The sequence below is a fragment of the Melanaphis sacchari genome, unplaced genomic scaffold, assembly GCF_002803265.2.
Source record: "Melanaphis sacchari strain LSU unplaced genomic scaffold, SCAv2.0 Contig0_pilon_pilon, whole genome shotgun sequence".
Lineage (NCBI taxonomy): Eukaryota > Metazoa > Arthropoda > Insecta > Hemiptera > Aphididae > Melanaphis > Melanaphis sacchari.
Genome location: NW_020270366.1, coordinates 1,094,899 through 1,117,348, shown reverse-complemented (window position 1 = coordinate 1,117,348; position 22,450 = coordinate 1,094,899). Strand labels below are relative to the sequence as shown.

Sequence of the window (22,450 nt, the reverse complement as noted above, 5' to 3'; positions counted from 1 at the left end):
TTTTTATATACCTAATTATTTATTGCAAATTGTTATTACAATTTCTGTTAGCTCTGCTACTTGCAAGCGAAGTTCAGTGAATAAAAAACTGGTTAAGATCAAGTATACTTAATCAAATGTTTACCAATCTATCTTAACTAAACGTTGAAAAAGATTTATTAAATCAGCTAAACACCGAAATTGTTTTAACTAAATATTAAATGAAACCCAGAAAAATTATGTTGATTTAAATGTGTAGTGTTTTATTAGCCATTAGGTACCTATCTATTTAATATGATTATGAAATTAAAAAGTTACTCAATTTAAAAAAAAAAAGAGAGAGTTGTAATTTTGTTTTTATTATTAATATAATAATATGAAGTGTGCTAGTAGAATGAAATAGCCGATTCAATAACCTAGTCCTACTTCTTGCGGTGGCAGTGACAGGGATTAGGGAATAAGGAATAGAGAGTAAGACTAGGTTTTTGAATCGGCTATTTCATCCTGCTTGTGCTAATATGTGTTTATTAATTTTGATGTATTAATAAATTTATATTAAATTATAACAGTTCTGTGAGGCATTAACAGTTATAGCACCCTACATTTTAGAGGTGTAGTTGTGCCTATGGTATACGTATATCTACTATACATATTACTTGTCTTATTATAAATATCTTATTTAAAAATATGATAGGAATATGATAGGTAGGTACATCTGTAATAGATACATGTATTATAATAATCTTACTCAGTAGGTGGTATCCACTGATGATTATGAGTAGAGTTACTAATTAATTTTTTAATATTGTAAAATAATCTATTGTTATCTAAATTATATATTATTTAAATTAATTAGGTAGGTAGGTATCTAAAACCTACAGGCTATAACCTTATACTTACTTATAGTAGTACCTAATTTTTTAAGTGTTTTTCCTGTACCCGGATTTTATTTAGACAATCTAACCAAATATGGAATACCTACCATAGGTACTAGGTAGGTGTTATAGCGATAATTCTAGGAAAAACAAGAACTCTTCAACAGAACTTTTTAGTAAGTAACTCATTTATGAGCTATTTTTTTTTTAATCTTTTGCTCTATATTAACTTTTCAAAAATGTTGACTTAACAGAATTAATTTTATCAACATAAATCGAAAAAAAAAAGTCAAATGTCTTCATTTAAATATTTAGCTCAAGTAGAAAAAAAACAATGTAAGTATTACCTATTATGTTTAGAAAATTCTTACATAAATATTTGATGAAAATTTCAAGAATCTACTGTTATATCAATATTCTAAACTTCAGTTTAATTAGATACAACAACAATATTCTGATCGTGTAAAATAATTTACTTGCCTAGACTCAGTAGACTCTACCACTCTCACAATCATAACGATAAAATAAGTTCTTTTTATTAGTGACCACTGATTATTCTTCAAAATCTATTTTATCGTATTGCATTGTTTTTAATGTTTAACTTAATGTAGTAATGTATGATATTATTTGCCATTTTGCAGTAAATACGTTAAGTCTATGGTAGGTAACAAATAATAACAAATGTTAAAAATAAAAGAAGCAACGAAAAATTGTTACTGCTTTTAAGAGGTAATTAAAATAGATACAGGCAAAATATAAGGCCTTAATAAATTATGTAACAACAAACTTCAATGGTTAGGAAGATTTATGCTGGATCGCATGAAAAATCATTAAACATTTAATGAATCAATGGTAGGTACTAAACTTAATGATTCTTCAAACGTGATTTGGTGGCTCATAATTTTGATCCATTACATTTTATTGAACCATTTAATTAATCAATTTTTCTTGTTAGCATTAATATTTTTACAAAACAAAAAATAAAATATTGATTATAACTCACAGGACTATCTTTTAAAAATGTTAAAAAGGGTGTTACAAAAAAATGGGAAAACATGAAATAACTTTCGTCTTTCAAAAGAAGTTTTAAAATATATTAATAACATTTTTCTATTTACAACAGAAATTACATATTAGATACCACTCACTAAAAATTAAAATTATTATATCTTAAAATAAATCAAATACCTACTTAAATTAGTAAAATTGTGTGTAACTTTTGTATAATCTCTCTGGAGATTGCAAAATCTTATTTTTGAATATGAATTTTTAACCCGTTAATTGTTGTAAGATATGAGTGGTGTACAGTCTGTTTTTGAGATACAAAAGATGAAATTGTATACCTTATAGTAAGGTGATCTTGAGTACCTTCAGGCCCGGACCTGGAGGATACTAGCCCACTATTTTCTGTAAGCAGGCGGTCCATAGGCTCATAGATTCAACATAAAAAAATGCCTTTTTCTTTTTCTAATTAATTGTTTAAAAAAACTCAAGTATCTTATTACAAAATTGAGGCGTGCGTCTCACTGTGCTACAGTTCTATAGCACAGTGGCTCAGTCTAGGCCTGAGTACCTACCAATGAATATCACCAAACAACGAAATATTACGATAGGTACCTTGAATAAATACTATCTTACGGACATTAATTTCAAGACATGAGATTTTATTAACCTTTAGACTTTTTAGAGGACACCATACCTGCAGTAACAATTTTGTGTAATGTATGGATTGACCTATTATTAAATTTAAAAGTAAGAACATCTGTGATTTTACATGGGGTTTTTACAATATTTTAATTTTTGAGTAAGTTATGAAAATTTTTAGATTTGAATATTTTTCTTTATTATAATTTTATTAAAAATTAAGGAAACTACTATGGTATATAATTAAATTTATGTTTTTAACATAAAAATGTTGAGATAAAACATTTTTTACACTTTGTATTTTCAAGTTATAAGTATAAAAAGTATTACGATTGAAAATAATCATAGCTTACTTTAAAATTAAAATATCCTAAAAAATATCAGAGAAAATTATACAATAATATGGATATTTTATGATATCTAATAAATATGTAAACCACTTTAATATTTAAACTAAAAAACCGTAATGTTTACTGTTTATGAACATAAATTTCTTTATGGTAATATTTTTCTGAATAAAATTAATATTTGACATGGAGTAATACATTTTTATTCAATAGTATAAGACAAAACTAATTTAATCTACTATTAAGTATTTTATTTTTTGTAACATTATTTAGTATAAACTAAGTCTAATATTAGAATAAATAAAGTTAATATAGGTAAATAAAATAGGCAAAAACACGTTGTGTATAATAATTTTTTTTTTACATCATAATATTATATAATAGGTTTTAATTAAAATAAAACTTCTTAGTTTAAAGATAACATTTATAATATTAAAACTATGCAAGCAATCACAGATTAGCTGCAGAATGATACAAAATAAGACCTAATTGGTCTTGGATAAAAATTGAACCTAAATAAGTACAATATATACGATCATATTATAGAAGCTGTTGAATACTAAAAATATTAATTTAAAGAAATAGTTTTTTTTGTAAAATTATTTTTCTTTTGAAACTGACTTGATTTCTTCAAATTTATTCCATAAATTTCCAACATCATTCTTTTAATTATCAATTTTTATCATTTTCAATTTAATAAATTCTTTTCAGTTCTCATACTTAATGATTAAGTATGTAATAAACATTACCTTATACAAAAATATATGCATACATTTATATAGAATATAAGCTAAAAAAATTGCATTGCATACATTTAAAATTATTATAACAACAAATAATAAGTTCAAAATGAACATGTAGAATAAGGTCAAATTTTACCATGTTATGCAAAAACCTATTTGATCTAAGCTTCAGCAGTTAAAAGTTGATATTATGAACTTGATGTATTATTTAAACAAGACAAAGAAAATGTCTAAAGTATTTCTAGGTCACAGTGTCTTATTTCGGGGAATTTCGATCTTAGCTGCCATTCTATTCTATCAATTTCTCCTCCTAACATATCGATTATATTTTCACTGTGTTTCAATAAGAATGCTTCAGCACAATCTGCATTTTCAATACCCTTTACTTCTGCCATCAATGCTTCAGGATCAAGTCTATCAAGGTATTGTTTAGCTAATTCCCTTCCATCGAAATCCAACTCAGCTTTATATCTAATCAAACTGTTTCCCATATCAATGCCTTTGACATCATGAATAGCCCTTATCATAACATCAGATTCCAATTCAGCATTGATTTTATTTAAATATGTTAGACTAATAGAGCGGCCGACTATAGCTGATGTGTTTGTATAAATAATGAAGGAAGCAACTGTGCCCAAAATACCACCAACTAGTAATGATCCAATAGCATCTGGTATAGGAGTATTTAAATATGAAGTTAATGACATACATACAGCAGCAACTCCAATAGATAATACAGCAGCACAATCTTCTAATAATACAACATTGACAGTAGGATCATGACCTCGTAACACATATTGTAAAAAAGAAATATTTGATTCTTTGGAACATTTTTTAATATTATTTATAGCAACTGCTAGTGTTGCTCCTTCAGATATAAATGAGCCTCCAAGTACAAAATATGCCCAAAATAGAGAATCTAATGGTTCAGCATGAATAAGACCTGTTACACCATGGTAAATAGAAAGTCCAGAACCGATACAGAAGATTCCTACCCCAGATATTAAAGAAGCAACATATTTCATGTTTGAATACCCATATGGATGATACGAATCTGCTATTTGTACCGATTTATAAATACCAAATGCAAGAATGACTTGATTAATTGTATCAGCCATTGAATGTATACATTCTGAAAACATGCTGTGACTTCCAGTATAAAACCAAGCCAAACCTTTAAAAACTGTATTCATACCGTTTATGAAAACAGCTGTCAAGACAACACGACCAGAGTCACCAAATAGTCCTGATGACTTTTGTGTTTTGAGATCATTTTTATTCAGAGTCTGTCGACGGTTATTTCTCCTATGAGCTTTAATTGTGAACATTGTTTGTTGTTTTTTTTTTCTCTCTATTTCTCTTTTGATAAGTTGAGTTATCAAGCCTTCCTGAGACCCCCAAACTTCAGATGCTTTGGCTACAACATCTTTTCGCCAATAAACGTTTATTGGGGGCTCATCATCAAAAGGAGATCGTCGTTTGATAGTTTTAAGGCCTTCTAGATCAGTTGATTTCAACATGAACTCAGTCATTGCACGACGAGCAGTAATATAATTTCTATCAACAGATTTTTCTGGTCTTTGGACTTTATCAACAGTTTTTTCAAAGCTAACTTTATCTAACACAGTTTTAACTGGAACACTTTTCAACAATGGGTCTTTTTCTTCTGGTTTTGCTTTTGTATTATCGCTGTCATCATTAATCGAAGAAAAACATCGAATTGGCCATAATTTGTTTTTTGCAATAATAATCTCATGAGTTTGATATTGAGTAACATACCGTGATAATTTTCGGATTAATATATCATCATTTTTCATAGATGATATGATGCATTTACATGGCATCCCAAGATTTTTGTAGAACAGCGTCATTTTATTCCTACAATAAAAGATAAAATTAAAATCAATTCCCTACATTAACCAAAATAGTGTATTTTTTCTTATCACTCTTATAAATAAGTAGATATTAATGTATTTTATAAATATTCTATTTTAGTAAATAATTAAAGTGGGACATAGTATTTTTCATTTTCTTGATGAAGAACTTTCTTAAATAAATATTGGACAACTAAAAAAATACTCCTGACTACTCTATTTGCGTAACACATTGAAATTAGCTTTAATAATTGAAATATTAGGCAAGATATTAAGGAACATTTATGATTTCACTTAACATAATTGTTGTAAGTTAATTTAAATTTCTCTTCTATAATGTTCAAATTTATTTTTAGTAAATAAATATGTAACAAAAATTATAATCTAAAAAATATTCAATAAGTATTAAAGTATACATCATATTATAATTATTTTGTTAATTTGAAAACTTGAACAAACCTTAGGATTATTTATTTCTTTACAGATATTGTATAATATATTTAGTAATAGTAATTTAATAAAATTATTTTATTTACCTAATTTATACTTTTTTTTAACAAGATATAGTTTTTGATAGACGTTGTTCTTGATTTCCAATGCAGATCGATGTTCCTCCAAGGAGATTATCTACAACAAAATGAAGTATTATATTATGTAATAATATTTAAAGAAGTAGGAACATTCTTAATGTAGATACAAAAAGTATAATATAATAGTTATTGGTATTCTTATTGGAATAATAGTTATTAACCATGTAGGAATGACAAGATTAATATTTAAGTTACAATTAAATAATAAAAATTGTTTAAAAAAGTCACAGCAGTGTAAAGTAAGTATTTTTGTACAGTTATCTTCATAAATAAAATAATATGTACTTCAAAATAAACAAATAAATAAAATTGCTGCTGTTTTGGTAGAATACTAGAGTCATAACGTGTAAGATACTAATAATATGGAATGTGTTTTTAGAAATACCAACTATGCTACAAATAGCATTCGATAATTAAGTAACTCAAAAATTCTAAAACTTATTTTATTCATCAATCATTTTTTCTAGGTAGTCATAAAGACTATATGAAGTAGATAATTGATACAATTACAGTATGATCACTATGATCACAAAAACATTGAAAATAAACAAAAATAATATACGTTATGTAACATATAATATGATGATTTACTTACCAATATGTATGATAAGCTAAGTTATCATAGTCTCAAGATTCTCTCGTCTTGTTTGTCTACTAAATATACCAAATGTGTCGTTTTGAGGTACAAATATTATCGACCTTCGCTCTAGTAAACATAATGACGGCCAATAATTGGTATTTGGCCGATAGCCGTGTTATTGTATTATAAAAATTTCGAAACGAAACGATTAAAATCGAACTACAATTAGCGTACCTATTGGGCAAATTTCTTACATTTCACTTTTCTTGCTCTACAGTCACTGAATTACGTCTTTTACTCTTCAAACACTTCAATATAATAAATAATAATACCTATCCAATATTCATTGCTCTGCGGTGATAAAAATTAAAAACATTACTGTTATCAAACGACGATAAGAATGTTTTCGTTTCGTCCGTAAAGTGATAAGGAGCCGGTAACCATAAAAACACGATCATAGTTATTCATTGTTCCACACGCCCACGACGTCGCATTGGATTGTTTTGAATTTTAACGGTTTACGGCCATCGCACAACTCGCTATTCATACTGGAGCGCTGTGCCTATATCTGTTTACTGAGGGCGTTTACAGTGTATTGTGTACAAGAACCACTTTAACATTAACAACCAAGTACCGATCACGAACAACTGACAAATTACATTTAACGCAGTCCGACACTGCCACACTGGTTTGCCGTGACCTATTGTGCTGACTGCTGTTGTAGGTACTCTGGTTTGTTTCTTGTCGCGTCCGTTTACGAATCTCGGTGATTCCGATTAATTTTTATTCTTTTCAACGCGAGTGTTTTTCGAAGAAGGTTTTTGCGAAATCAACTGATACATATTTTTGTCGTCATGATGCGCCGGCGGTTGAGTTTCATCGGCAGTGGCGAGTGTTGTGAACCGGGCGCGCTCACCGAGTGCATCGTCGAGTCCGACATCCAGAGGCAAATACGCGACAGGTTCGACGAAGAGTGCCCGTACTCGTTGACTAGGAAGTCGGTACGGAACAGCCCTCGGTCGCGGAACTGCAATTCGCAAGTATGGCAGGTGGCCGTCAATACAGTGACCAAAAAGCGCGACACGTTAAGGCGTAGCGTCAGCTCGGTCTTCAGGTCGATGAACAAACTCAGAACCGGATTCAAAGTGGCCGCACAGGTATGTTGTGGGTAGTGATACAATGGTGATGTTTTAAATGTCATTCCTAGGGTTGGCGGTATTAAATATGGTTCACAAAAAAATAATTGTTAATAAAATAAAAATAGTTTAGGTACGTCTAGTAATACAAAGTGATTCAGCAATTGAAATTTATGCAATTTTTGTACAATCATTTACAATTTACATAGGTACTTAAATAATTTACATTATAAAATATAAATATAAGAAATTATTTAGCTTAATTAAATTTAAGTAGGTATTTCTTGTAGTTTGTGTTTTAAGTTAAAAACCAAACATATTTTTTGTTATATTTAATAAACAAAAAAATCTTTTTTCTAATCCTAGTTGTCAATGACTGGCCTTAAACATAGAAAAATTAATCGCTTTGTACAGAAATGCAAAATAAATTTTTGAGCCTTACTATTATTATATTATGATAAAATTTCATCTTAAACACAAAAAAAAAAAGTTGTGATATTTTGTGGATAATATTAAAATTATAGACCATTATATATACCGCTAATGTCAGTTCAATTGGTTTTGCATTTTGTGGAGCTTTCTAAGTCAGTTATTATTTATTTGATATCAGAGTCTAAACGTCTCCATACCAATTATCATAATAATTTTATGCTTTATATTTGAATGACATTATTATTGGAACTTATAATATTTCATTAACATTTATTTAAAATAATGTAGTTTTTTATACCAATTAGGTCTTTGATCTTTATTTATTATTATTAATTGATTGAGTACCAGAGACTCGCATGGTGTGCATGCTGCTCTGGTTATCTTATATGAACCTTAATATTAATATTACTGGTTGATCAAACTAACAAATTTTATTGTTTTAGAAATTACGACCGTCAACTAGACGTCGTTTCAAATTGGATGAGTCACCGCTGACTCCCAACACACCTAGAACACGGTCCAAATGTTTGTTGGGCAGAACACCTACTAAGATGTATAGTCCTTTTGCCATTGATACGCCACCATCGTTGCGTAGGCGATTTGCTTATAGAAGAAATAAAAATATTGAAACGGAAAGGTAATTTATCAAACAAATAAATTGATAAAAAATGATTAATTGATCAAAGTGTATCCCTAATATTTGGTCTTATGTTATGTTTTATATTTGTTCAGCATGTCAATAATTGTATATAATATATAAATTTAACATGGCTTGTTCAAGTATCATTTCTAAATGTTATAATAGTGTTAATTAAAATGCCACTTGATTATCTATTTAAAACTTCTTATTCTAAAACAGATTTTATCCAAATTTTAGTGGTTAATTTTTAGTTTTATTTTAATAATAAAAGTTTCAGGTTTCTCATTTTTATGTTTTAATTTGAGTGCAGTCCTGTTTAATGTTTTACTATATTTTACATGAAATGTACCTTTCAAAATGTAAGATTATTTAAGTATTACAATTTAATTATTTATATAGAAACATGGATAATATTTTTTATTTGCTGCTTTATTGAATATGTTAAAAAACAATTTTTACTCCATATTTTTCAACTGCACTAATTCAAATATTTATTTGTTTACAGTAATAAATCATTGAATGGAAAAAGTGAATCAAACAGTTATGAAACAACAAATAATGAAAATAAGCAACCAAAAATTAATTCAAATAAAAAAGATGAAAATTATGGAAGCTTAATTTAAGTATACATTTCTGAAGAATGCTGCACACTATTGTATTTTTTGCTGAAAACTTATTAAAAGTATACTAATTGTATATTTGCCATGTTGTTTTTGCATAACACATTTTACGTATTATTTTTGTACTATATATTTTAATATTTAAATATTTAAATGTATGTTCCTTTCCATTATAATAAGAAAACATGGCAATTGTATTTCCTTTTTTTTTTATAAACATATAATTTATTTGTTGCAAATATTTACTTTTATAGTTGTTTTCTTTTTTGATAACTAATAAATATTTTGACAAATTATTTGTCAAATAAAAATTAATATTGTTGTGTTCACTTTTAATATTTATTAATAGACTAAACATTTTATTTAAATCTGCCATGTAACAATTTAATAACATAAGTGTTTAACTCAATGTCAACCATTATTTAATCTTATTTCATAATACTCATGAATCTAATAAATAATAATAGCATACAAAATACAGAACAATTCTAGACCCATTCTATCTTATTTTGCAATAGAATTAATATTATTCTTATCAGTTTAGTAATTACCAAATTATTAAAGATGGACAATATCACATAATTTTACTTTTAAAATTACTATTTGTACCATAATTTGATTTAAGTATATTTTATGTTTTAAAAGACAATTTTTTTTTTTTTATGTAAGTATTAAATATTTATTTGAATACATTATTATACAATAGTTTTATATTTCACATGTTTCAAAATATTTTATTTTAAATATGATTTTTTGTTTATGTAAAATTAAAATTAATGACATCATTGTATAATTATTTATTATAAATTATGAATAATATTAATAATCCCTACAGATTTTTTCCAAATCAGTATATTTTAGAGTGGAAATTCAATCAATCTGTAATTTTTTGAATGTACCATTCATGTCCAATTCATCTGCTTTTGTATGTTCTGGTCGTCTTGACAAATCTGCCTTTGGTCGTGCTTCTAACCATTCTTTATTAGCCATCAAAAGTTCCAACATATCCTCTGTAAGGATAAAAATATGGATAAGAACTTCTATTACATGGATATACAATATAATATAGTTATATGATCTATAAACCTATATATTGCTAGATACATAGGAACACTACATTAAGTCATTTATGTACATATTCCAATTTGATATACTTCACCTTCATATTTTTCGAGATTTCCACCGGTACCACCGTATATGTCTGGCAATACGTCTTTTGGGATGTATTGATACAAATCTTCCAATGAATCGTGTACAAATATCTATATAACAAATAGACAATGATATGTATGAAATCATAAATTTAAGATCTTAATTTGATAATTATATCGTAGTTTAAGGTTAATTGACATTTCGATAAAAATATTTTAGTTTTTGACGTTTTTATGAAAAGTATATACCTATAATTAATGATAAGTTGGCATAAGCAAACTAAGTTCGCCAACTCGTCTGTTGACAGCGTAAGTCGTTTAACTGTAAACCTATAAGTACTAAGTACTCGTGGTGGGAATGGTTATATATTTAAATACACTAGGATGATTTTAGATGTTTTGGTAACATTTTTTATTCATTGATATTTCAATAATATACCGTGATAGTTGGCCAAACTTACTCTGTCTTTGATTTTATTCGACACAAATAGCTTGAAGAACGTGATGAGTCGGCTCATGAACTTGGGTGGGTTAATGTAGTGGACAGTTTTCACTCGTAGTGGAAATGAATCCTGTAAATAGGTAATAATTCTATTTATAAATAATATAAATAAATTATATATCTATACGTTATACGGTAATATTGTTACCCATAAAGATTATTTTATTACAAGATGATTGACGTTATTTTCACTCGGCATTACACTTCTACATGTATAATCTTAGAGAAAATCGGTTATACATATTATATAAATGCAGATAAATGTACCTAATTTAGCCATTTAAACACTAATCAAATCTACTTTATCAAACATTCTATTTTTCTTTAAAATAGGTATGTGTTTTTTTTATGCAGGATTAAAAAATATTTAATACAATTGCGCTTAGTGCTTATCGTTCAATAATGATGGCAATAAGAATTTGGTTAATAATTTTATTTAAATATTTTGGGCTGAATCACATGTTTGCTTGGACAGTTTAAATAGAAAATATTTTTAACTTTATATAATATTCTAAATTCCAAACCACTCAGGAATTAAGGTAGGTCACATTGTCAACTGTTATATTTTTTGAACAGTAATTTTTCGTAGGTGCATTAAAAAAAAAAAAATTCTGGTAAAAATCTATACCTATATTATTTGCGTAGGTAACTATATTGGCTATTATAATAATATCCAATGTAGTTACAGCAGATATACTTACGATGCAACATCTCAACAGGTTTTTTGTTAAGGTGGGCGTGAAGGCCATGAATTGAGCTAGTCGGATATGCTTCAGGTCGTACAGAATAATGTTACCGTACATGGGCTCTGACTTAAGCTGCAAATCCAAAATAGCAATGGATACTTGACAAAAGAGCATGACGTCATATTTTTCATCGTCCGACGATGGTCGGGTCGTGGTACAGAAAATTCGGTTTCCCTCCGGCGTTAGTTTCGGGAACAAACATACTAATCTGTAAAAATGTATAAGTTTGATAATTATTATCATTCATATATACGTACCTAGGTCCTAGGTATATATAGGATTAGTGCTAAATTCAGTCACGGCGTAAGTACTAATGAATTTCGTATGTATTTATAGGTAATTACTAACTAGTTTTTTAATAAAACAAATATTTGACGTACCTATTTACGTAGTACGAGTATAGTACGTTAAGTATATAATTTGTATAAATGTAAATGAGTAACAAAGTTTCAAATTTGAAGCGAAGGATGAGAGAAGGATAGAATATACGTAAAGTCAGTTACCTACCTCGTTTAATAATCATCAAAAACTCATTAAAAATAATTTTTTTTTAATAGCCATTAGGAATTGTCTAATCATTGGGTGTTCGTAGAATAATAATGAATAAAAATTAATAATTTGGATGTAATTTTTACATTACCTAAACATTATGTACCTACGATTTAAGAAATTGAGTCCAGGGACGTAATTTGGGGGGGATCAGGGTGTGCTGTTGCACCCTTTACTTTTAAAATAGTACTGAATACAGAAAGTACTATCTATATAATAATATAAAGTCGACATTTTTACAAATGCACGTTGGTCTTATTTAATAATAATACATCAAATAAAAATCAATCAAATAATAAAATAACATAACAAAACATATTTTATTTGTGTAAATCAATACCATTTTCAATAACTATATCCCAATATATTAAATAGGTAGATACTTGTTTTTTATTTTAACTTAAAATCGCAATCATAAGTTTGGATATTATAAATTATATTATTTTTTTGCGTAGCAAAACAAAATGGACAAATTGTTTCGTCCTTTTCCACAATGAACGGCGTTTTTTAAATTCGACCATTGTTATTGCGGGCTCTGTTCCAGCACTGCAACTAGTTATTGCAGGATCTAAAAAAGTGTGCACACAAGCCTGCAATGATGTTTCGTTTTCAATCTCAGCCAAAACTTGCAAAAGAATGCACTCAAATTCGGTTGCTTCCGTTACATCAAGCGCCATGTGAATGTTCGCCGTTCGGTATTGAACTCCATATTTTTTTCGACGGACCGTTATAGTCGCCCATTGCCACGTCCGGTTTGACCAGACCCGCACAAACCTGCCATATCGATGGCGAAGACGATGATCGGATCTCTAATACATCACCCATACTAGATGTTACTGCAATATTAGGCATTGATCTATATTGTCTTATGATTGACCCGGGAAAATTACTGCATTCTTTTTCGGACTGAACATTTGCAAGTGGTTTGGTTGAAATCAACAGAATCACCGAGCAGGCAGTAGCGGACGGTGATCAGATTTAGACGTTGGGCATACTATATTCTGTATGATCTTATAGTATTGTATATGTTAATATAGTTTTACGATAAATGTACACTTAATACGTCTTTTTGAACAGAATATATTATTTTACATAGGTACTAGGTAGTTTTTATTTATAATAAGTAATAACAAACTGTGTCACAGAAACGAATATTATGTATTTCAACACTATACAAATATACAATATATACATATAGTTTTTAATAGCAGCATATATATCAGTTTTATATCGGAAATATATTTTAATTCAAATAATAAAAACTAATAATGCAACATATTTTCAAAATAGTACTACCTAATTGGCTTGTGCCCTGCTCAGATAATGTTTAAAATTAAATCTTCTTAAATGATATTTTAATTTTAATTTTGACATTTATCAATATTGGTATACTATTAATTATTATGATTGTTAATTATTTATTATATTTTAGTTTTTAAATTGATTATTTCTATTTATATTGATACAATAATTCAGTACATGTGATATATGAAAATAATTGAAAGCAGGATTATGTAGGTACTTAATATTCATAATAATATATACGTATTTCGTGTTTCATATGACCTGGTGAAATTTCGAAATGGCCTGCTTGAAACCTCGCACACCAAAAAAAAACTTGAAATGACGCCCCTGATCTCTAATGGCGAATATGAAGTTTGGAAATTCAAAACTTATTCCTTTATTTAGATTTCGCAACAAGTGTGGTTTTCATAAAAAAAAAAACGGATTTTTGAGGCTTTTTTTGTAAATTATTCGAAAATCAAATAAATAATTACATTAAAAGGTAGAGTGACATTTCACTAAACTTGATACCTTGTTTAAAACAAATTTACAAACACCTTATACTCTAAAATAAAAGAATTATTAGGTTTTTTACAAAAATATCAACAGGTGATTGTGGCCCGAAAATGAAAAAACAAATTGTGAATTTGTATTATATTTTATGCTCATTATTTTCTGGCATCTCATTTATAACATTTGATTCAAGTATAAACATCAACCTATTGATAGTTTAAAAAAAGTTCTCCAATAGTTACAACATTTAAAACTCCTATTAGTTGAATTGGTAATAGTAGTAACTAATACCTATTAGTTTTATTTTAATGTATTGCATGTGTTCTTAAACTAAAAATTCTTCGTTTAGCATTTATATGTGCATAAACCAACATTCTAATTCTGAATTCTAATCAACAGATAAAATAACTTATGGTAAATTAATAATTTTAAATATTAAAATTTATTAAATAAATATTTAGACAATTAGTTAGTTGTTACCCTTGTTTAGAAGCTTCTTTTAGTTGTTCTTTAGTAAAAGAGCCAAAAAATTCTGGAAATTCTGCTCGTGCTACGAAATATGAATCAATAACTTGTTTTGATCTTTGTAAACTATACTTGCATCCTGTTATAAAATGTGCTAACCATTTTCTATCTGCAATTTAAATACATAGGTATGATTAGATATAGTTTTTTTTTTAAACAATGTTATACATTTGTTATAAAAATTATTATTATTAATATCATTATACTTTATATACAAATAGCTAATACACTTTTTTAATCTTATTTTTAAGATAGTTTCTATCTTCTGTTTAATTACATCGTTATTATAAATTATATTATGACTATTAGAATTAGAGCTAGTAAGTATAGGTACAAAAAATTATAGCAGTTTTAATTTATATAGTATTATTATTTAATGTAACGACTTACTAGTTAGGTATTATGTTAATATTGGTAGGTAGATGTTCAGAAACGTCTTCAAAATGGGGAGGGGAATGGACAATTCTATAACTTGAAGTTTTTTTTTGTGTTTTATTAGAGTAATAATAAAGCTGTTATAAAATTTAAAGGCAAGAGTATTATTTAGGGCCCTTTAGGTTTTTTAATTTTATAATTTTTAAACAAGTTATAAATATTTTTAGATTATAAGTTTATAATTATTATACTATAATTAATAGTAACACGAATATTATAAAAGAATATTATTTATAATTTAAAAATAAATACATTTTATAATATGCTAAGACCAAGTTTAAACTTTTAGTTTTAATTCTTTTCCTTATATTGTCTCTATAAAAATGGATCCAGGGACACCTTTATAAATATAGCTACCTAATACCTATACATATAGTATACATATTTCTTATAAGGTCATCTGTATGTATAAATAATAAATTAATAAATTAATATAAACATTGTATAACTATAATTAATTGAAATATATAGAATTATATATTTTTATTACTAAAGTAGTTAGTAGTTAGTTAAAAATGTAAAATAGTCACATCGCACATGTCAAAACTCAAATTTGCTGTCAATAATATAACGGCCTATAGTGATTTTGGATGTTTATGCGTATTGTTAAAAATTTAGGCTTAAAAATGATTCATTGATTTATAGTTCATACGTAATAATTAACCATAAATCATAATATAAACTAATTTACTCATTTAACATAGTATAACAATCAAGATACGTATAGACTATAGGTATTACAAGAATAATAAAACTATTTATGGTTTTAATTTGCTAACCGGATATTCTATTAAATTGTAGTAGATATATACATATGAATCCACAAGTCATCACTCAAGTCTCAAGGTATTCATATATAATATAAGATTCGTGAAAAAATTGTCGTTGTAATTTGTAAAGTAGGTAAGTACTATTCTATTACACAGGTATGGCAGTATAAACTACAAGTACTTATATATACATTATAAATATTGCCGTCGACCTTAGTTCTTGTTCAGTTCCGGAAATCACTTTTTTCCGTCAACTAATTTTGACAATAATTGGTTATTTCTTAGATGAGAAGTTGAAATATATCATTCAGGCAAAATATATTGTAATAGACAAAAACTCATGGCACAGGTAAAACACCCACTCAACACTCTAATAATATTTGAATATGTAAGATAAACTGGATAATATGGTCTATTATCGTATGTCTAAACATAAATTTAATTCTGTATTCAAATAATACTAACATACAAACGTAAAATTTTATACCCTATAGGTATTATATACCCCATCACTGTACTACGATAAACAAATATATATTGTTAATTAATCAAACCATAATGATTTAATTAATACAATGTTTATTGTTTATTTTCACTTTAAGTTTAATTAAATAGTTATACAATTTTGTCATTTGTTATAATTTCCAAAACGATTTAAAACCCGTTTATAATTGTAAAATATATTATCTCAGTATATTTATATTTATGTATAAATAGTAATAATAATAATAATAATTTAATATATGTATACTTATGTTTATTGCACCGATGTGGAAATAAAGTAGCATCATGGTATACTTATTGTTATTATTGTCATTTTATCAAGATTATCTTTGTTTATATTAATTAGAAGAAATACTTTATGCAGAAAGCTATAGGCATAGATATATACATATATAGCTTAAAAGTATACCTAAGTACTTACTTTTTAAACAAGGAAATATAATCCTGTAAAACGTGTTTCATGTTTGTTACTGCAGTGACAATTAGTGTATATATAACTAGTTCAAAATCTAAAGAATACGATATTGTTGCAATAGTATATTATATGTATATTTTTTTTAATGTAGTGGTTATAATAAAAATAATACGTTATTAGTTATAGTTATTATAATAAGTAATGTAATGAATAATGATGTATTTTGAATTTTAATTATTGTAATTTAACTAGATAGCGGTACCTCCATAACTAAAAAAAAAAAAAAATTAGATTATGAAAATGCTATTATAGTAATATAATATTATTGCTTATAAGTTATAAGAAATCGAAATACAAAAACAGTTCTTTGATGCTATGATGATTTAACATCGCTGGTTGACGAAGTTTAATCGATAAAATTATCAGTAGCCAACTAGGTATAAAAAAAGTACAAATATACGTAATCAAAAAAAAAAAAAAAACAAAACTTATATCTAATTTCGTCTAACCACGAATACATAGTAGGCAAAATTATTGCGGTATTTAATCTAACGCCCTTGGAAAATGCAGACTTGAAATTTATATTTACAATTATTTCAAATCCAGTTGAGTTCGTTTTTATTTCTGCGAAACTATATATTACCCCGGAAACTGTCAAGTGTCTGGAGTTCAAGGTATCCCACTTCAGTGCTTCAATAACGTGGGCATTTCGTATTACATGTAAAGATACTAAAGATAGAATACATTATGATTTATGACTATATCTATTCAAATGATAAACAGGTCATACAGGTCACAGGTGGCATCTTATTGCATAGTCCCTTCTATAAGTCTATACTATATCTATGGTAATCTACATAATATTATATGATAATGAGATGATATACATAATCATCAAATACTGATGCATTTATTGATCGTTTGGTGCTTGTTTCTGAGCACGAGTTCTTTATAATTGTTTTTGTAATTTGTAATTACTTTGTTGTGATTTACTAAGTCACTTAAAATATTATTATTAATTTAAAATTGTTCAGCATAATTAATTGTAACATATTTTTTCTGGTTTGAACCGACAGCAGAGAAGGATCTGTTTGCACAATACTACTCCTAATTAATTAATTTTAACCTATTTTGATGATTTGAAAAAAATGATTAAATATGTAAATTATTTTAGTTATGCATAAAAAAAATAGTGAATAATAATATACAGTAGAATCTCGGTAATCCGGCTGTTCGATAATCATATACGTCCAATAATCCGGCTGTATTAACCTAATGTACCAATATGTATTTATATATAAATTTACTATCGTAAACGATAAACCGTTAGATAAAACTAAGTAATAACAGATCTAATCCTAATAAATGAAAAGAAAACTGCTCTTAACCTAAAAGATTTTTAAATCATTTTTTAATACGAGTAAAAATGTAAAATTCAATAAGAAAAAATGCATTTTTTTGTGAACTCCCCACTAATCCGGCGTTTTCGTTAATCCGGCAGTAGCGTGGTCTGATATGTGTCGGATTACCGAGATTCTACTGTAGTACAAATTTTATGCATGTTTAATGTATATTATTATGCGTTAGGTTAAGATATTCTTTACATTTTAAAGCCTAAGATATTGAAAAATGTATATCTTGATAATTGTTTTTCTTAGTTTTTTGTGAATACTGAATAGTGACTATAACCTAAGTGTATAAAAATTACAACATTTCCTTAAATTAAATGTTTAGAGTTATAGAGTTTCATTTTTTTGTTCCGCCTTTGTATATTTAACTGTAAGATTAATGCTGAAACGCGATGATTCAGTTCCTGTTAACAAAAACCGTAATGCACGTTTTTTTTTTTTTTTTGTTTAATAATGAAGCTTAATATGTGCAGAAATACTAAATTATAAATACATTTTAGAAAGTTTAAACGCCTTGATTTTATTTAAGCTTCATATTTGTATAGTCGTATAGGAACTTGACATTTGTATTTTTGTACTGCACACTAAAATAAGTGTTGCGATAATTCTTAGTTTTAGCATAAATATTATTTTCTTTATTCGTTAAGACAAATATAATGAATACTTTTTCATAGATAAACCATATTATTGTGTCTATTGTTTTGTAGCCTTCGGCCTATTTTAATAATATTAATTAATAAATAACTTAAACTAAGTTACATTAACTCACCAGTAATATTAGGTAAATGTGGTTGTTTGGTCAACCATTCCATGAGTTGAGTGACATCTTCTTCGAGTTTGTATAACGGTTGATAAAAATCTTCATTCTTTATGTATTCAAGTTGGGTCTCGTTTGGTGGTAAGAGATACATATTATATAAAAAATATTATACTATGGACAATTAATTTTTTTTCTAGTTATCAGAGTAGCGGATCAAACGGCGTCACGTTGATTAGTGGTTAGTAGACGGTATATAATGTATGGCTTGTATGTTTTGAAAACATTCACCTATATTACATGCCTATATAGTAGGTACATACATATAGTTATATAGACCTGCCAACCTTCTCGCCGACTTTGGTTTTATTTTCTACCACTAAAATAGTTAATAAAGTTACTTGTTATTGTCGATCTATTTATAAAACGCAAAGACCTGTCACCACCGGAGAGGGGCGCATGTATTTATTGTTCGTACTTTTTGTATTATGTTCGAATTGATAAAAAAAATAGCCAAGTAACTTGAGTTATAGACACCTTTGTCTATGTATTAAAGCTCTATTTAGTTCTGAATTGAGAAAAAATAGAATCTATATACCCAGTATAAAAATAAATAAGTTAAAATCATAAAGAAGTTTTTTGAACGTTCGATGACCACATCAGTACATCATTAGTGATGCAGTATTCTATAATATATAACTAGGGATCAAAATGCCGGAAAAAAATCGGAAAAACCGTTTTTTCACCAGAGCTTCTGAAAATATGGGAAAATTAAAGAATATTAAAATAATACATTTCCGAAAAAACCAAAGTTTTCGGAAAATTAGAAAAATAATCAGAGTTATAGGAAAATTAAAAAATTATAAATGAAATAAAATAAAATAAAATAATTAAATTATATTCTTTAACTAATTAACTTTTATTTTTAACTATTTTTTTATTTATTTTTTGATTAAGTTGATCTATTTTTCAATTAATAGAAATATATTTGGATGGATAAAATAAAATTCTGTATTATAATTTTTTCATCAAATTAATTGAAATTTTATGTAGTTTGTTCAATAAGTAGATGAAATTATGCCCACATATTTGCAGGTGAAAAATGACAATTATCAGATATTCATTATATTACCTATTTATATATAAGGGAATCAATTAATTTGTATAATGATAATTAGTAATTTTTATTGATAAATTATTATTTTGTTCCGAGAACCAATTTCGTATTTTCCAATAATGCTTAAAAGTCAGTATTTGTGCATAGTTACAAATTTGTATCCACTGTCTCCAAATTTAACAAGATACAACATTTTGAACTTCTAAACAGAAATATAGTATACCTACCTATAGATACTGACTAAATAAGCTATAAATTAAAATAAAATGTAATATTGTATCACAAATAAAATTGTGTTTACTCTTTACTGTTTATAATATTATGAATGATAAAAGCCAACTAATCAAATCATAAAGAAGAAATAATAATAAAAAAAAAAAAAAAAACATTTGGCATAATTAATTATTTCAATAGAATAAATAAATAAAAATTGTGTTTAATTACAACCATATATTAATATTTAATATAATAGTTTATACTCCATTGTATAGGTATTGTAATATATTATTAGTAGATATTATTATGAAAATCAGATAAAAAAATAAATTTCCTCTTGTAAAAATTTGTTTCTTGTTTTTTCCCTTTTTCTTATATGATAATTCAATTATCATATTCAAAAATTTAATTACCTATATTGTCTGTTGTATCATTGTTTTATTCCATAAGATTATCAATGTATTAGTTTTTTTCTCTCTTTATCTTTTTATATTATATTTAAATTTCTGTTATATCAACTGCTAGGTATATATTTTGTTTAGACTTTAAGATTTGGATTTTAAGTCCATTATTATGAATAAAATAAATTACGAAAAAAAGATTAATGTTGACTGTGCATGCTTGGAGAAAAGAGGACTTTTTTATTAAAACAGTTATTAGAGAAAACCCGATTGGGAAGACCGTTAGGCAGACAGTGTTTACGATTGGAGGATCGTATCAAAAACGATGTTAAAGCATGTTAAAATCAAATATAAAACTAGTAAAATGGAGAGAAGTTGCAGATAATAGAGAAAGATGGCCGCAAAATTGTTTGCAGGTATGAAAGCTGAAATAAAAAAAAATAAAAAAATAAATAATACTTATAAAGTACATAGGTACTCGTCAATTATAAATTATAATACATAAAAATATACATATTACACACAATTGAGCGCAAGTGTGTAATCATAACTTTTTAAATTTCATTATCTTAGATTAGATAAGTACAATAGTAGGTATCTTAGATTATTGTTATCGATATTGTATGTAAGATTCAATCTATCAATAAAAAAATCAGTTGTACTGTTGTATTTATATATATTAATTATTAAATATTATTATTCACATACATTTCGTACATTTAAAATGAGTTATTTAAGTAAAAAAAAATATATTTATGTATATTTAATTAAATTTCTACTTAACGATTTTTTATCAAAGAGCCTTCAAGTTCGTTAAATAAAGATTCCACTTTAATTTAAAATTGAAGTATTATCAAAATTCATAAAAAAATCGAATCTGTATACAAATATTTTAGAAAATCCGATGTAAGGTATATTCAAAATATTGCTGATAGTCGATACTTCTATAAATTATAATTATACGTATAAATATAAATCATATTTTCAATTGAAGTGTATAATTGTATTAACATAGTCTGTAACTTAAAAAAAATAAATCAGTATGTATTTATCTAAATATTAAGATTGAGAGTATTTTTATGAAACAAGAAAGTGGTTAATAGTTTAGATACCTAGTCATAATGTTTATTGTGCTATTATGTTATATTCCATATCTTAGACCTTAAGTAATTTTTAATTAATTCATACCTACTTATAACTATCTTATCGTAAACGGATTTTATAACCATAGGGCATATAAAACACTCTACAAGGTTATTATTCTTAAAAATATACTTATTCAGATATAAATATACGTATAATTATATTAGTTATTACATACTTAAGCGGTAGTGTCGTAAAAAGTATTTATTTTTTTATAATAAAATAGGTACTTAAAAAAGTATTTTAAAAAAATTGCAAATACCTACTTTTATCAAATAATTATTTCCTAATTTTAAATATAAGTAAAGCTTAATATGTGGATCTTGACTAGGTATTAAATCTAAATAATTATTTACGAAGAAGTAGTTACTTAAAAATGATCATTAATTGTAGTACTAATTTGTTGTAAATATTGTTATACCTTATTTTTTATTAATAAGCAATACAATCTATTAAAATATTTATTAATCAATTATTTATGTATATTAAAATTTAAAATAATCATCAATATAAATACATTTTACTGATGAAAGTTTTGTTATTTATTTAAGAT

At 26.3% G+C, this 22,450-nt stretch overlaps 3 protein-coding genes across 3 annotated transcripts; 1 reads left to right on the top strand and 2 right to left on the bottom strand.

Moving 5' to 3' along the window:
- Positions 1 to 3,599: 3,599 nt before the first annotated feature.
- Positions 3,600 to 6,979, bottom strand: LOC112594831 (zinc transporter 9). Its single transcript, XM_025339850.1, has 3 exons — positions 6,648 to 6,979; positions 5,999 to 6,089; positions 3,600 to 5,466 (listed from the first exon to the last, which is right to left on the bottom strand). Exon 3 carries the CDS (start codon positions 5,457 to 5,459, stop codon positions 3,819 to 3,821), a length of 1,641 nt encoding a protein of 546 aa, XP_025195635.1. The 5' UTR covers positions 5,460 to 5,466; positions 5,999 to 6,089; positions 6,648 to 6,979; the 3' UTR covers positions 3,600 to 3,818.
- Positions 6,980 to 7,105: 126 nt separating this feature from the next.
- Positions 7,106 to 9,596, top strand: LOC112594841. Its single transcript, XM_025339856.1, has 3 exons — positions 7,106 to 7,789; positions 8,644 to 8,837; positions 9,346 to 9,596. The coding sequence occupies exons 1-3, from the start codon at positions 7,487 to 7,489 to the stop codon at positions 9,461 to 9,463; spliced, it is 615 nt and encodes a 204-aa protein (XP_025195641.1). The 5' UTR covers positions 7,106 to 7,486; the 3' UTR covers positions 9,464 to 9,596.
- Positions 9,597 to 10,242: 646 nt separating this feature from the next.
- Positions 10,243 to 19,348, bottom strand: LOC112595284 (alpha-tocopherol transfer protein-like). Its single transcript, XM_025340426.1, has 6 exons — positions 19,033 to 19,348; positions 14,686 to 14,839; positions 11,815 to 12,067; positions 11,073 to 11,183; positions 10,620 to 10,722; positions 10,243 to 10,470 (listed from the first exon to the last, which is right to left on the bottom strand). Exons 1-6 carry the CDS (start codon positions 19,172 to 19,174, stop codon positions 10,331 to 10,333), a joined length of 903 nt encoding a protein of 300 aa, XP_025196211.1. The 5' UTR covers positions 19,175 to 19,348; the 3' UTR covers positions 10,243 to 10,330.
- Positions 19,349 to 22,450: the final 3,102 nt, after the last annotated feature.